The 16,241-nt window shown below is 37.0% G+C and overlaps 1 protein-coding gene across 5 annotated transcripts in view; it reads left to right on the top strand.

Annotated features, from left to right (window-relative positions):
• The window catches only part of FSIP1 (fibrous sheath interacting protein 1), a 251,619-nt gene extending 235,378 nt beyond the window's left edge, over positions 1-16,241 (top strand). For all 5 annotated transcript variants that reach the window (XM_031952071.1, XM_031952068.1, XM_031952073.1 and 2 more), the window contains 2 exons: positions 4,965-5,463; positions 15,978-16,241. In XM_031952071.1, coding sequence (XP_031807931.1) covers positions 4,965-5,463; positions 15,978-16,033 — 555 coding nt within the window. In that variant the 3' untranslated portion in view covers positions 16,034-16,241. The remainder of the gene's footprint in view (positions 1-4,964; positions 5,464-15,977) is intronic.

Here is a 16,241-nt window from a genome sequence, read left to right as displayed (position 1 = left end):
CAAAAAGAAAAAAATTAGAAAACAAAAAACAACAAAAAAAGGTGAAAAAACTATGTTGTGATCCATATTCAATCCCCATAGTCTTCTTTCTGGATTCAGATGGCTCTCTCCATCACAAGTCTATTGAAATTTGCCTGAATCACTTCATTGCTGAAAAGGGCCACTTCCATTAGAATTGATCATCACATAATTTTGTTGTTGCTAATGTTCTTTTGGTTCCGCTCATTTAACTTAGCATCAGTTCATGTAAGTCTCTCCAGGCTTCTCTTAAATCATCCTGCTGATCATTTCTTATAGAACAATAATACTGCATAACATTCATATACCATAACTTATTCAGCCATTCTACAACTGATGGGCATCCACTCAGTTTCTAGTTCCTTTCAACTAAAAAAAAAGACTCCTTTTTTTTTTTATGATTTCTTTGGGATATAGATCCAGTAGAGACACTGCTGGATCCAACACAGTTTGATAGCCCTTTGGGCATAGTTCCAAATTGTTCTCCAGAATGGTTGGATCAGTTCACAACTCCAAGAATGCATTAGTGTCCCAGTTTTCCCACCTCCCCTCCAACATTCATCATTATCTTTTCCTGTCATTTTAGCCATTTTAAGAGATACATAGTGGTACCTCAAACTTGTATTAATTGGCCTGATCAATAGTGATTTAGAGCATTTTTTTCATGTGACTAAAAATGGTTTAAATTTCTTTCATCTGAAAATTTTCCATTCATATCCTTTGACCATCATAAGTCGGAGAATGGCTTGTATTCTTATAAATTTGAGTCAATTCTCTTTATATTTTATATAAATGAGGCCTTTATCAGAGCCCTTGGATGTTTTCTGAGTTTTCTGCTTCCCTTCTAAACTTGTCTGCATTGGTTTTGTTTGTACAAAACCTTTTTAATTCATACAATCAAAATTATCCATTTTATATTTCATACTGTATTCTAATTCTTTTTTGGCAATAAATCCTAGCATTTCTATGTTATCAACATAGTCCAGCAGCAAGAGATAAAAAGAAAAATTTCATTTAAAATAATGATGGATAATATAAAATATTTGGTAGTCTACCTACCAAGATAAAGTCAGGGACTATATGAACATAATTACAAAATACTTTCTACACAAATAAAAATCAGATCAAAACAATTGGAAGAATATCAAGTACTTATGGGTAGGCCAAGCTAATAATAATAAAAATGACGATTCTACCTAAATTAATCTACTTATCAGTGCCATACCAATCAAACTGCCAAGAAACTACTTTATAGAGCTGGAGAAAATAATAACAAAGTTCATCTGGAAGAATAAAAGATCAAGAATTTCAATGTAATGTAAACTCTTGTCTCAAGACATGCAAAAAAATCCTGGTCTACTAATACTACTACTATTAATAATATCATAATTTTTTTTAGAGCTTAAAGGACTCTTAAAATCATTCCATCTTTATAATTAAAGAAAAATAAGAGGAAAGTTAAATAACTTATCCAGAGTCACTGAAAATTAATGGAACTAAGATTACCATTGAAGACTCCTGACTCATAGCTAATGGTGCTTTCTTTATGTTGTGCTACTTTTTCAATTTGACTTGGGGGAGGAAAGGTCATCAGACTCTCTTACTGTCCTCTTGAAGTACCAAGGGAAGAGAAATAAATTGGCATAAACTCCATGATGTGAATATCTTTTAAAACAGATCAGGAGCTGTATAAAAAGTGTTTTTGGCTATTAGGGACCAAATACCTGGATAATGAGTTGCTGATGAGTTAGACTACAAGACCCGAATCAAAAAGCATCAATTCTATTCTTCTATTATTCCTTCCACTATATTTCATTAATTCATTTAGAAAGCATATGCAGGGCACTGTCTCAACATGGTACAAGAATTTTTATTGGCTATGGACATCTGTTTAACTTTGTGATATTCAAGGCTACTCTGCATCCTAATATTAAATCTGACCATAATCCTACCTAGAAACCATAAGTACCTTGGAATAAGCAGAGTTTACCTGGGTTCAGTAAGTCATAATCTGTAGGATTTTCTAATAAACTGGGGTAGATGGAACCAGGCCAGCAGATACTGGTGATTCTTATTCAGAAATATGACTGAAGTTTAAAAAATTTGAAGCAGCAGGGGATAATCAGAACATTTGGGTCAATGCTTAGTGTCAAGTAAGTTAGATGTCAAGGTCAAGGTTACATGCCAAGTCAGTAGAAAAGACAACCAATTTGGGACAGAGGGAGGTAGAACTTGATGCAAGTTGATAAATGATACCATTTATCAAAGAAAACTAGCAGAACTTCATCAAGAAAAATTAGACAGAGGCAGCTAGGTGATGCAGTGGATAAAGCACCAGCCCTGACTGGACCTGAGTTCAAATCTGGCCTCAGACACTTAATACTTCCTAGTTGTGTGACCCTGGGCAAGTCACTTAACTCCAGTTGCCTCAGCAAAAAAAAAAAAAAAAAAAAAAAAAAAAAATTAAGGAGAGTGAACTACCTGGATCATATCTTCCTTATGAAAAAATCATCCTCTTAATAGGTGATCCAGGGTTCTCCAAGAAACCCTTTCTCTCTGACTGGGTCCACCTTAAGGAATGCTAGGGTTAAATAGGTCTAAATTTTAGGTGGAGATGACAGTGTGATCCTGGCTAAGCTGGTAAGGGAAATGGCTGCACTGAAAAGGGTTAGAGGGATGGCATATGGCACATAATGCAGTGAAAGACTTTGCTTTGTCAGAGATTTAAATCAAACTAAAAAGCATTGATTTGATCTCAAATTAGAATGATATATGTATGTTGAAATGGTATAAGTATAAAAAAGCATAACCCCAGTGAAAGGACTTGTGATCTAAAAAGGAAAATGAGAATCGAGATCACCTTGACTAAGCTGTTTTTTTTCTAAATCTGGATCAAGCTAACTGAATAATATGAAATTGGCAATGATTTACCTGTACTGTAGTAGAGGTTCATCTTGTAGTTTTCCTCACACTGCATGCAAGTTTTGTTGTAGGTTTGAACTGACTGTGTTTGACTGTAGTGGACAAGATTAGAGAAAGGGTATCTATTGCCAGGAAAAGTAACAGAGTGTCAAAGTCTAGGACTGTAGGAAAGAAGAAAGGAAAAAAGGAAGAGAAGGAAAGAGGAAGGGAAGGAAGAGGAGATAATAGGAAGGGAGGAAGGGAGAGAGGGAGGAAGGCAGAGAATAAGAGAAGGAGGAGGAAGGAATTTTTTCCTACCATATTCCAGGCATATACTAAGCACAAATGTTATCACATTTGATCTTCACAACATCCAGTCTTTTCAGTAAGATCAGGGGTGAAGCAAGGATGCCTATTATTACTACTATTATGTACTAGAAATGTTAGCTAAAGCAATCAAAAAAAGAAAAATAAATTGAAGGAGTTAGAATAGGAAATGGGGAAACAAAACTGTCACTTTTTGTAGATAATGTTATAATATACTTGGAGAATCCTAAAGAATCAACTAAAAATTAGTTAAAATAATTAACATTAGCAGAGTTGCAGGATATAAAATAAGTCCACACAAATCACAAGAATTTCTTTATTTCTGCATATTCTGCAAAGTCTAGCAGCAAAGATAGAGAAATTCCTTTGAAAATAACTATAGACAGTGTAATTATTTCTATTTTACAATTGAGGAAACTGAGACAGATAGCAATTTAAAGACTTGCCCAGGGTCATATAAAAAATAAGTATCTGAGGTTGAATTTGAACTCAGATCTTCCTGATTTCATTTCCAACATTCCAACCACTGCACCACCTCAGAGAGATATTTGATGTTAATGAAAATATAACCTCAGATTCACCACTTGACAAGATAGAGTTGAGGATGCATTTAGTCTGAGTGAGTTGTCCTTTATTAGACCTACGATTATATTATTCCCTGATAAAGGACTGGCCATGAAGTAAGGAGACTTGAATCCAAGTTTTGCTTCTGACACATACATGCCTCTGACCAAGAGCAAGCCAATTAACCTTCCAGTGTTCCAAGCAGTGCTCTTGAATTGCAGAGAAGTTACTCATGTTCATGAGAAAGAGAGTTTTCAAACTGATGAGGGGAGCCTCAAAACTCTTTCTCTTTCCCTCTCTCTGACTTTGGGGGGAACACAAAGCTCTCCCCTGAGAGACCCATCCCAGGGAATCAAGATAAAGTAGTTTCATTCTGTTATCTGGGTGGGACTAGTTGAGTCCAGGACCACTCCCTACTTAGCCCGATTTCTATCTAACCCTATTGAGTTGGAAATTAGCCCAGAAACACTCATTCAATTCCAAGATTTTCTATTCTGATTCCAGCTCAAACTGCTCCCAGCTCCCACCAAGTTTCTAGCTCAATCTTGGGCAGTAGAAGATCTCAAAGCAGGAATCATGCCAGGGCAAGGGACCTCCCTTGACATAGCTACCTGTGAGATACTCTGCCCACTGAAAGACCTTCTCTTTCAGCATTACTCCCTCTTTATTTCTCTCTCCTATTTCCCTAATAAGACCTTATTCACCTTTCTGTCAGGATTTCTCTGCTAGGATAGGATTTTTCTGCTAAAAACTTTATATCCCTCTCTCGGGACCTTGCCACCAAGGAATTCAATCTTTCTAGTAAAGTCTAACTTCCCAATGCCAATAATAAACTTTTTTTGTCAGTTTAACTTTTCGGGTTTGTAAATTCATTTATGAAGGACCTGCATCAGCAGAAAGGGGTTCCCACAACCTCCTGCCCTGGGACAAACCTCATCACTTGGCTCCCTGACCGGGAAATCGAGGGGAACTGAATCTCATCAAAACCAAGAATTTTTAATGACTATAAAATCAGGGATCTAGCTCCTAAAGGGTGGGTAGTTTTTATTTCTCTTATATCTTTCTTTGCACTTAGTCCAACATTGACCTGTAAAAGATATTCAACAAATAGTTTCTGTTTAGTGACTGATTATATTCTTTATGTATTTCCTCAGGTGAAAACACCACGAGTTCTCTCTGAAGAGCAGCTGAAGACTCTTCTAGAGGAATGCATATTGGAACAAAGATCAGAAAAGGAAAGCAGAGATGCTGATGGAGTACAGCCTGAATCCATGCAGCCTTCCAAATCCTTCATCGCCCAGTTGTTAAGTGTGTTACCAGCTCTCAGCAGTCCTGAGGTTGAGAATGAAGATTTCCTTGAAAATGGAGAATGTGAAACACCTGGCTATTATCTTACCAAAGCATTGGGGAATCAACATCACATTGCAGAATTTTTGGTCACTGAGACAAAGGAAGGGGAGAGCCCTTGGCCTCCAGGGAATGTAGATTCTGGTGACGTAGAACATTACTTTATGTCAAAAACCCTCGGCATTGGAAGGCTAAAAAGGCCTTCTTTCTTGGATGATCCTTTATACTGTGTGGACAATAGCCCATCATCTGAGGATGAGAATCTGAAACTGATTGATTTTTCCAATGAAAGCCCACCAAATCCTGGTGAGTCTTAGAGAAGATAAGTCCAAATAAGTGATGGTTCCAATTAATGGATTTATCCCAAGGGTTTGCTAATTCAAAAGTAGAATGAGGAGCCACTTTTACAAATCCCTACCAACATTCATCCTTCCAAATTTTTGTTCTAATCCAAAGGGAAAATGAGGAGTCATTTTTGCAAATTACTAAACCTTCCTTCTCTATTTCTGTGACCAAAGTTTGAAGTCCTGTAATCTTTTACTCAAAGAAAGAGGATCTTGGGGGCAGGTAGGTGGTGCAGTGGATAGAGCACCAGCCCCGAAGTCAGGAGGACCCGAGTTCAAATATGACATCAGACACTTAACACTTCCTAGCTGTGTGACCCTGGGCAAGTCACTTAATCCCAATGCTTGGGGGGGAGGGGAAGAGGATTTTAAAGATTATCTAGTCTGTCCCTAGAAACTGGTAATTATCACATGTTTTAGACTAGACCCATAATTTCCTTGGAACTTTTAATGAAGGTGCTTCTTCTACCAGTGCAGATGGGTACCTTCTCTAAAATATATACTTGTCTTAGAGAGTTGCCTGGGGCATTGAGCACTTAAGTATTCATCACATAGTCAGAACATGTCAGAAGCATCAGTAAGCTAAAGCTTTCTTGACTCTTAAGATTAGACTTAATGGACTCTGTCCATTACAAGGCAATGTTGCCATTACCTTTTATTATAGTTATTGGTATACTTATCTCATCTACTAGATTGAAGATCCTAGAGTGTAATGTTTTCTGGTCGGTTTTCTTGGTGTCTCTGGAAGCAGCCTTCTTTTCAGTCAGAGTAATCACCACAAGAACAGTCAGGTATTAAAGTCCAAATCCTTTATTATCTCCTTCCTGGGTCTGGGTAGCCTTCTGGAGAGCCTTTCAGACCAGCCTTGGTCTCAGTGGGGGAAATACAGGGAGCCAGGCCAGCCACCGGGAGCCTGACTGAAAGAGGAAATGAATCTCTGTCTCCTTGGCTCTGAGAGCTTCTAGTGCACTTGTCTTCTCTAGCTCTCTCAGAGCCTCTGAGAGCTTAAACTCTTGCCTCCAGTTCTCTTGTCTTCTCTGCCTCTGAGAGCTTTTTCTATGTGGCTCTCAGTCCCTGCTTATATGCTCCACACTGAGTATAAATCAATCATTATATCTCTAGGAAACCATTATTTGTTGTAAGATTAAATAAATCATACTGAACCATGCTAAACTAGATAGATTGTCTTTATCAATTCCACTTAGTATCTTGTAAGCATCCTTGTTTCAAGTTCAGAGTTCTGGCCCATAACACTTGAGAACCTTTTATTTAGCTTTGTGTTCTGCCCCACTGCTCATAGCTATGTGACCAAGACTGCCTTGTGCAAACCATTGCTCAATTATATTTGTTGTGTGAGTGAATAATTTTGTTGTTCAGTTATGAACATTCATGCCTATGTCTGTGTTCAATTCTTCATGATCCTGTTTACAGTTTTCTTTGCAGATATAGTAAAGGGGTTTTTCATTTCCTTCTTTTGCTCATTTCACAGATAAGGAAACTGAGGCAAATAGGATCAAATTTCATGTCCATGGTCACCTAGATACTAAGGGCCTGAGGCTGGATTTGAACTCAGAAAGACGAATCTTCTTGATTCCTAGTACTCTTACCCACTCTACCACTGTATCGATTAGCTGCCCATGAGAGAATAATAGTTAGCATTTATTTATACAACATTTTGAGATTTGCAAAATTATAAATATCACATCATTTGATCTTCACAACAGTCCTGGAAGGTAGCTGTTATTATTGTCTCCATTTTACACATGAGGAAACCGAGACAAATAATGTTTAAATGACTTGCCCAGTGCCATACAACGTCTTTGTGTTGGAGAACAGATTTGAACTCAGGTCTTCCTAATTTCAGGCCCAGTAGGCTTCTATCCAGCATACTATCTAGATAATTCTTGAATAAATTCAAGTAGATGCCCAGTTTTATAATTATGTATCAAAATAAATCTTTCATTTATTCTCCATGATGTGGATGGAAATAGAGATGCTGGTATAAAAGAAGAATTATATAAAGTGCTACACTGGCATTTTGCATGAAAAAATATGGACTTTTTATATTTTTCATATAGTGTTTTAGTGTGAAATCTTTTTTCAGCTGCAAAGAGAGCATATAGTTTGCATTTCAACTAGATTAGTTTCCTCCCTCCCTCCCTCCCTCTCTCCTCCTCCTCCTCCTCCTCCTTCTCTTTCTTCTCTCCTCTCTCTTTCCCGTGGTAGAAACAGAGACTGCCTGAACTTGCACATTGGAGAAATTAATTAAGTTTACCAAATTGGACACATAGATTTGTCATAATGGTCATGGCAGTAGTGTGCTGTTTAGATGTGCTTTATTTAAATTTTGTTACCTATAAATATGTATGTCTACTGGAGTCCTATTAGGATGCCTAATCAAAGAATGGGTTCTTGAAAGCTATGTCCCTGAAATGACAGTTTTGATAGGTCTTACTAATTGGAATAATTTCACAGATGAATCATAGGTTTAATTTTGAACTAAGAGGGACCTAAGAAACCCTAAAGTGCCACCTTCTCATTTGACAGGTGAGGAAACTAGGAACCTGAGGTCCAGAAGAGAGTATATAGCTGGTCTACCGTCACATAAGTAATAAAGAACAAGGCAGGAATTTGAACCCAAATAACCTGGCTCCAAATCCATCTTTCATTCCACAGTACCATGCTGCTTTGTTGATGGATTGTATGTCTGTTATCCCAGGATCAGCCTACTAATTTCAGAGAAACTTAGCTCTAAAAGCATAGCTATTGGTTGATTTTTGAGGGATATTGAGAAAATTAATGAAGCCATTTAAGATGGGGCCTCTTAACTTGGGGTTTAGATTTCATAAATGTTATGAATCCTATGAACCTGAATGGAGGACAATGCATCTTTAACATAATTTGTTTCCTTTATAATCCTGTAGATTTTTATTTTATGGATTTAAAAGTATTATTCTGAGAAGGGCTCTGCAGACTTCACCAGACTGCCAAAGGGTGATGAGGGGTGGAATTGGGTCAATGACATTTTAAAAAATTAAGAATCCTTAATCTGAGACATGGTAGGATTGCTATCTTCATTGGCAGAGAGAATGCTTGCTTTGATGAAGCCATGAATTTTGGAAGTTTTGAAGTAAATACATATATGAATTATACTGGTCTGTGTCTATTAAGCAGAAGTTGACAGGCTGAGCCAGAATGTTTTCTGACAGTTGAATGATGATAAAAAGAGCTATTTAGTTTTTCTTAGTAAAGCATTCCTTTCAAAAGGTACTTCAGACCTCCTAATGCCATAAATATTCCTAATATGCAGTGATTATAATCATCCCTGGTATGTGTGGGGAATGATATAGTATAGATGTGGCTTATGTACAAACTGTATTTAATTTTCAGGCTTATTCCATCATAAGAAGTGAATGAATAGTGCCTCTGTTACATCAGTCCTAATACACAGCAAAGTAACTGAAATTGGTATTTTTCTTTTAAATACAAAGCAAAGCAATTACAAATGTTAGTAATGCCTCATGTCCTTCATTATTATTATAGAACAGTTTATTTGTTCATCACCTTTATTGAAGGTACTCAATTGTGAATGAGAGGCTTAATATAAAAATATGTTCTACATAAAAATGTCTTAACGGTTTTTGGAGAGGTCAAAGCTGTTTTAAGACTGTAATCCTAATTCAGGCATGAGTGATAATCACTGTTACTAGTAAGGATAAAACTAACAAATTGTTTCAGCTTCGGAGTTCTAAGCTTCAGTTTGCTACATCTGATGCCAATATTGAAAGTTCCTGGGATGGTATGGGGTGGAGGAATAGGGGGAGGGTATAGGAAGAGGGATACTAGGCTGTCTCAGGAGGGATGAACTAGCTATTAATTCCGTGTTGATAAAAGACAGTGAGATCTGGCCTATGAGTTGTTGTGCCACAGTTCTCTTTTATTGTCCTGCCTCAGTTTCCCTAATTGTTTTGCCTCAGTTTATAATTGTTTTGCTCAATCAAGGGGCTACAAAATCACCCCTCCCTCTTAATCAGAATATTTGATAAGGATAAAAGATCTTATGTTTTAGAATATCAAAATGCCTCTCTCCATCCCAAGCTATCAGAATATCAGATACTGTTTTATCAGATGCCTCTTTCCATCTCTGGGGTTCCTCCCCCCATCTCCGGAGGCTCACCCCATCCTGTCAGAGTCCTGTTCCTGCTCTCAGCACCCTGACTTCACCCTTGCCTCAGTCTACCTCCTGAGTCTGAGCCATGTGTATATATATCATTGAGAACTCGCATTGTTTGTTGGATTCTTGGAGACAAGTCTCATTCAGCCCTGGGATCAAACCATGGATCCATTTGGTCCATGCTGTCCTCATTTTATAGATGAAAAAAATTGAGGCTTGAGTCTCTTCCATATTAGAGGCAGCATTTTTAGAAATGGGGAAGACCTGAGTTCAAGGTCTGTCTTATACATGTATTGGCTATTTGACCCTAGGCAAGTCACTTAAGCTGGAATGCTCTAAGCAAAGGTGTCAAATACATGCCTTCGGACAGATTAAAATTTAATTGGTAAATATTTAACAAAATAAAACATATGGGGGATATAAATAATATCAATCTGTTTTTCAAAGTAATTAGTAGGGATCCTTATCCTTAGGTAGTGTTTAGTGGCCTGAGTTTCTGTTTTGAGTTTGACACCACTGCTTTAGTCAGTTCTTTTTAAGACTTTAAGTTACAAAAAACGTGTATTCATAGAGGAAGTTTCTTCACTTGGGAGTTGCCTATAGGCCTGTGAATCACAGATTTAGTCACAATCCTTATTCCCCCAATTCCATGTGAACTCATAAAGACAATACATAAATCATAAGTACAAACAGATCCCTGGGCAGTGTTTATTTACTTTGGTGACACCTCTGTACTCACCTTGATACTCCCTGGTCCAGATTCACAGAGCTTTACACTCTGGGATGACTTACTACTCAATGGACTCTTCTTGTACTGAATTACAGGGACCTTGTAAAAAGGGATAGAAATTTTCTGTAAATAAAGCTTTATTATGTGTGAATCCTTTCTGTTTCCTCTGAGATATTTTAGTCCATACCTCTTTATTCCCTCCCTTTATTTGAATCTGAGCTTTGCAACAGTGCTTAGTGTCTTTTTTTTTTTTTTCTTGTCCTTATCCCAATATTCCATTCATGGCCTGTTTCAAGTGCAGCTGTTGTGTCATTGATTTTGATGTTTCTTCTGATGATGCAGTTTAAACTCACTGGTGCCCATCTGTCCTGAAAGACCATATTTGACCATATTTTCCCACAACTTCCTCATAGAAAAATTCCCCAATGTGCTAGAGTGGAGTCCTTCCTCACCTTCTCCTGGCATTTCGGTTATTCCAGTGGAGGTCCAAGGTTATCCATTGGTGGCCTTCACTCTTGCAATATACCCAACTCATCTTATCTCCCAATTATACATTTCCCTGATGAAATCTCTTACCTTTTTTTTTTTCTAGGAAGGAAGGGGAGATATGATAGACTATTGATCGACTGCTAATGTTTTTTATTGTTTCTATAGATTCCCATGAGTCTTAAGTATCATATTCATTTTCTCTTGAAATAAACATAAGTATATTGAATGTAGAATGCCTGTGCAGGATTTAGGGACCCTGCCATACATGAGCTGTTTATCTTCATTTTGCAGGAAGGAGAGAAAAAAGAAAGAAAGGAGGGAAGGAAGGACAAAGGGAAGGAAAGGAAAGAAAGGAGAGAAAGAAGGAAGAATTTATTATGCATAAGGAGGGAGGAAAGACAGAAAAGAGGAAAGGAGGAAAAAAATGGAAGGCATGAAAAGGGAGGTAATGAAGTAAGAGAAATGCCATCAGAATTACCATCATCATATCTTTTTCCCCACCTTTCTCCAGCTGCTACTTCCATGGCAGTTATCAGTGAAAGAGTGGAAAGAAAATAAGCCTCAAAAATCCCAGTGAGTGAATGCATTTTTCACAAATAGAAAAAGAATTTAAGAATGTCAAGGATAGCGATTTCATTACCCTTTGGTGTTAGTAAGTTGTTATATTCCATCAAATGAGTCTTGATATATTTATATGCACAAATTTATAAGATACAGGTTTCTTTGGAAGTCATTTACTTGTAAGTAGAACTTGAAAAGTTTTTCCTTATATGTTGATTTAACAACTTAGTTGAAAGAAAGTGTGATAATTGTTGTTGAACCTTCTTGCTCTAGGAGGACCAATGACATCATGCCATTAGGATCAGGGTGTAGTGTGTTTGGCTGACACTGGTCTATTCAATAGGAGCTTAGAAAGCTCTAGTACAGATTAGGCACAAATAGTCTATTTGAAATTTAGGATTGGCGATGTCTCAAAATGTGCATATCTTACCTTGTGCTACTGCACTTCTGCTTTGCTCATAGAGTACATCTCCCATGATTCACAATTGATACTAAAATTCTTCAGACAAACCTTGAGAAATCCTTGTATCACTTTTCCTGACTTAATGAGAAAACTCATAAATATACAAGCACTTGCCCTATGTGAGTTCTCTGTATAGTAGTTTTAGGCAAATGTATATATGGGATTCCATCTATGTGGCCATCCTGCTGGAGTTGCTCTCTCTGAAATGGACTCTGAGTGTATGGCAATTTAGCTCCAGAAAGGACCTGTGATTCCAGTATTTTATCCTGCTAGGTGATTTTCAGAATCTTCCTAAAATAATTTTAAGTGGAAGCATGGGACTGATAAACTGTTTAGATTTCAGAAGTATACAACAAAGAGGTCAGCACACTGGTTCTGTAAACCCTCAGTTCAGTAGGCAATCAATCTAGTGCCTCTTCTCTCCCACATTTTCTTCTGGAGCCTCCTAAAAGCTGAGCTAGCTCGGGCAATGTGTGCATCAACTTCATTATCTATCTGGACATCAATGCCTTGCTGTGGTGATTTGAGAGAATTAATTCTCTAAACTCAAGAAATTTTATGCAAATATTTTTTATTAATTTAGTCATTTTTCTCTAAGAAGGCCCATATGATTGGAATTGCTTGCTAAAACCTTTAAATGTGAAAATTGTTTTCTAGACTATATATATGCAGGGACCTGCAGTGAGTACATATTGGTATATATCATTATCCCCTCCACCTGGAAAGTTTCAAAGGGAGCTTTTATTGTTTTGAGAAATAAGCAGTACAGCTATTAGTTGTGTGGACTAATTGCCTTTCATTGTGTGGGAGTGGGAGGATAAGAACAATGAGGCTATTATCCTTGAAATTTTCTACAGAAAAAAACTTTGGCTTGCTAAGTGGGTGCTTTTGATAGATTTCTTTCTGCTTCTCTTAAATACCTTATACTTTGAGGATACTTGGGTATCATTTAGGTAAATTGCCTTCCAAAGGGCATCAATGGGGTCTCTTATGCCTTTAATTACTTGAAATCCCATTTCCTTTCAGTCTGAACCATTTTCCCTGAGAGAACTCAGCAAAAGATAAACCTTACTATGTTTTTATATATGTTTATTCACTTTAAATTTCCATTGGTTTAAAGAATGTGTGAGATGAATTATAATTGCAATAAGGTTTCTTTCTATCAAATGCTATAATGACTATATAAAATACATCACAAACCTGAAAGGGCTACATAAACTATCAGCTATTATATTATAGTCTTTAAATTCTTAATATTTTTATTTCTCAGGAAGATTTTTCTTATAGAGGTTGGTTTGGCTGGCTGACCATCAATTTTTGCATAATACTTTCTCTAATAATGATAGTCAGGATATATGTAACATTTTAATTAACTTTGAATTTCACAACAACCCTATTATATTATCAAGGCAAATATTACTGTCCTCATTTTGCAGATGTATAAACTTAGAATCAGAGAAGGTTAAGTTTGACCTCTGCAAAGTCACACCCTGAGTTAAGTGACAGAGCTGGCATTCAAGTTCATACCCTAGTAGTGTTATGAATTAATAGTCATCTTTTTGAGCCTGCAGGTATATTTTAGAAGTATCCAGCAATTTGTGGGCAGCTAGGAGGGTGCAGTGGATAGAGTGCCTGGCCTGGAATCAGAAAAACTCATCTTTCTGAGTTCAAATTTGGCCTCAGACTCTTAGTAGCTATGGGACCCTGAGGAGGCCACTTAACCCTGTCTGCCTCAGTTTCCTCATCTGTAAAATAAATTGGAGAAGGAAAAAGCAAGCCACTCTAGTCTCTTTTCCAAGAAAATCCCAAATAGGGTCACGATGAGTCTAGCACAACTGAAAACAACAACAATCCATCAATTTGTACATCACTAATAATTTTTAATTATACTTTATGAATTAGGTACTTTGACATTGTGAAAATCTTATGATTTCATCATTATTACATTTCTTCCATTAGTATAGATTGTAATTCCTCCCTTATGCCTTCTTAGCCTAGGCAGTCCTGGTCAGTATTTCCCTATAACAGAAATCTTCCATAGCAAATCTATCCAGTGCTCTGTGGGACTTCCTTTTATTCTGATGGTTTCCAAGATTTACTTATATACTTCTCCTGTGGTCTCTTTCTTGCTACATAAATGACCCATCTCCTTTTCCAGACATGCTGGGACCTCAATAATGTCTTCACCAGCCTTTTTTCAGCTTTGATCATTTCCCTTTGTCCAAGAGAAAATCCCATTAAAGACAATTGCCCCCTCCCCCCCCCCTTTTTTTTTTATCATGGCTTCTTCTAGAGCTCTTCCTGGTTTCTACCTGTCCCTCTGTATAAACTCCAAAATGAACCTTGTATTTGACATCTAAGATGTTTTTCCATGAGCTTCCTTTATTTAATTCTATAGTCTAATTCTGTGCCATTCACTAGACTTGGAAAACCATTCTCACTCCATTTTGTTAAGCAACCATGCATGATGAACTTCTTCAGGTCACAAATCAAAAAACTAATCGTCCCTCTTTGGCCTCTACTTTCCTTATGTATTCTTTCCTCCCCTTTAGATTGTTAGAACACAGATTATCTTGCTTTTTAAAATGTGTCCCTAGTGTTTAGCACAGTACTTGACCCATATATAGTAAGTTCTTAATGTATGCCTTTTCATTCATTCTGACGATCTCTGACAATCACTTTGTTCCCCTTCTAAATGAAATGGATTATGGGAGAGAGAGAAAAGAGAAAATTCCTCTCTTCCCCCCAAAGGAGAATTCCTTTACAGGATCTAGGTTTTTTTTCTCTGCTTCTGGTTTTTGATTTGGATTGTCCTCAACTTTCCAAAATGTGACTATTTTAAACCCTCCAGGGACATGTTAAATGTATATGTGATACCAAACATATTGCTCCTTTTTGACACAATCAGAGCAGCTTTCATATTTTGTAAAAGAATTGTTAGAAAACTCCTTAATACAACCTCTACAAAAGAAATTAAAAGGGGAATTTCCTCCAATCAATTTCCTTTTAATATAATTTGTAGTCCCTGCTCCATTTTCTAGAAACAACACAGAATTAAAAAAATAAAAATCAAATGACTACTTCTGCTCTTTCTTTTTAGAAGAATTTAGTTCCTCAGGGTCCAAGTTTCAAAATCTCCTAAGTTCTTTTTCTATCACCCATACCATTGGGAATCTACATGATTATTCCATTCCAGATCACCACTCCCAAGTTTTAAGTCATCAAGTTCTTTGCAGCCAACAAACAGCAAATTTTTATCAACCATTATTTAAAATGGAGGCTCCTGAAGGTCCAGGTAGCTTTCTTTGGCTTATTCTGGTTAGCTGCATAATACTTAGTACATTGTAATCCTCGGTAAATATTAAAGGAGAATGTTATTGAATTATTAAGCTAATTTCCTGAATTCACAAACCTAGAGAATCACTGAATTTTAGGGTTTGAAATGACCATTTTTTCCCACCCATATTGAGAAAGAATCCTTACTACAACATATCTGAGAAATGGTCTTTGAGTCTCTGCTCAAAGATTTCTAGTGAGGGAGAACCCATCTCCTCTTAAGGCAGTCTGTCCCACTTTTAGATGGCTCTAATTGTTAGAAATTATTTCCATCTACTTCCTTATGTTCAAAGGTGGTAGAAAAGCACAAGATTGAAAATCTAGAGCCAGGGGTCCTCAAACTATGGCCTGCTGGCCAGATGCGGCAGCTGAGGACGTTTATCCCCCTCACCTAGGGCTATGAAGTTTCTTTATTTAAAGGCCCACAAAACAAAGTTTTTGTTTTTACTATAGTCTGGCCTTCCAACAGTCTGAGGGACAGTGAACTGGCCCCCTATTTAAAAAGTTTGAGGACCCCTGATCCCTTAGCATCTCCCATGAACTATGTAGTTAGTCCTTTCCCATCCTGAGGCCAAAATTTCTCCATTTGTCAAAAAAGAGAAACCAGACTAGATGATTTCTAAGGTTTCTTCTCATTCTAAAATTCTGTGGTTTCCCACCACTCTGGTTGCTCATGCACATATTCTCATGACCTAATAATTCTGTTCTTGCCTTCTTGCACAGATGAATTAACAACAGAAGTCAAGACAGAAGAAGAAGAGGAAGACAGAGATTCCTAAGGAAAACAAACTGTTAGGATGTACTTTAGACTCTAGACTAGTAAATCTAGTTGAAAGGCAAGCTTTTTTTCCATATGATTGACTTTACTACATCATTGAATTCAGGGAAGGCTTCCCTCAGTGCTGAATGTATTAATGTCTTTTTATCTTCATTTGTTTGTAAAATTAATTAATTCACTTTTGTTATAATTTAAGTATGTGAACTCTC

This window comes from Sarcophilus harrisii, chromosome 2 (assembly GCF_902635505.1).
Source record: "Sarcophilus harrisii chromosome 2, mSarHar1.11, whole genome shotgun sequence".
NCBI classification, from domain to species: domain Eukaryota; kingdom Metazoa; phylum Chordata; class Mammalia; order Dasyuromorphia; family Dasyuridae; genus Sarcophilus; species Sarcophilus harrisii.
The sequence above is the reverse complement of the archived record's forward strand: the minus strand, read 5'-3'. Positions and strand labels throughout refer to the sequence as shown.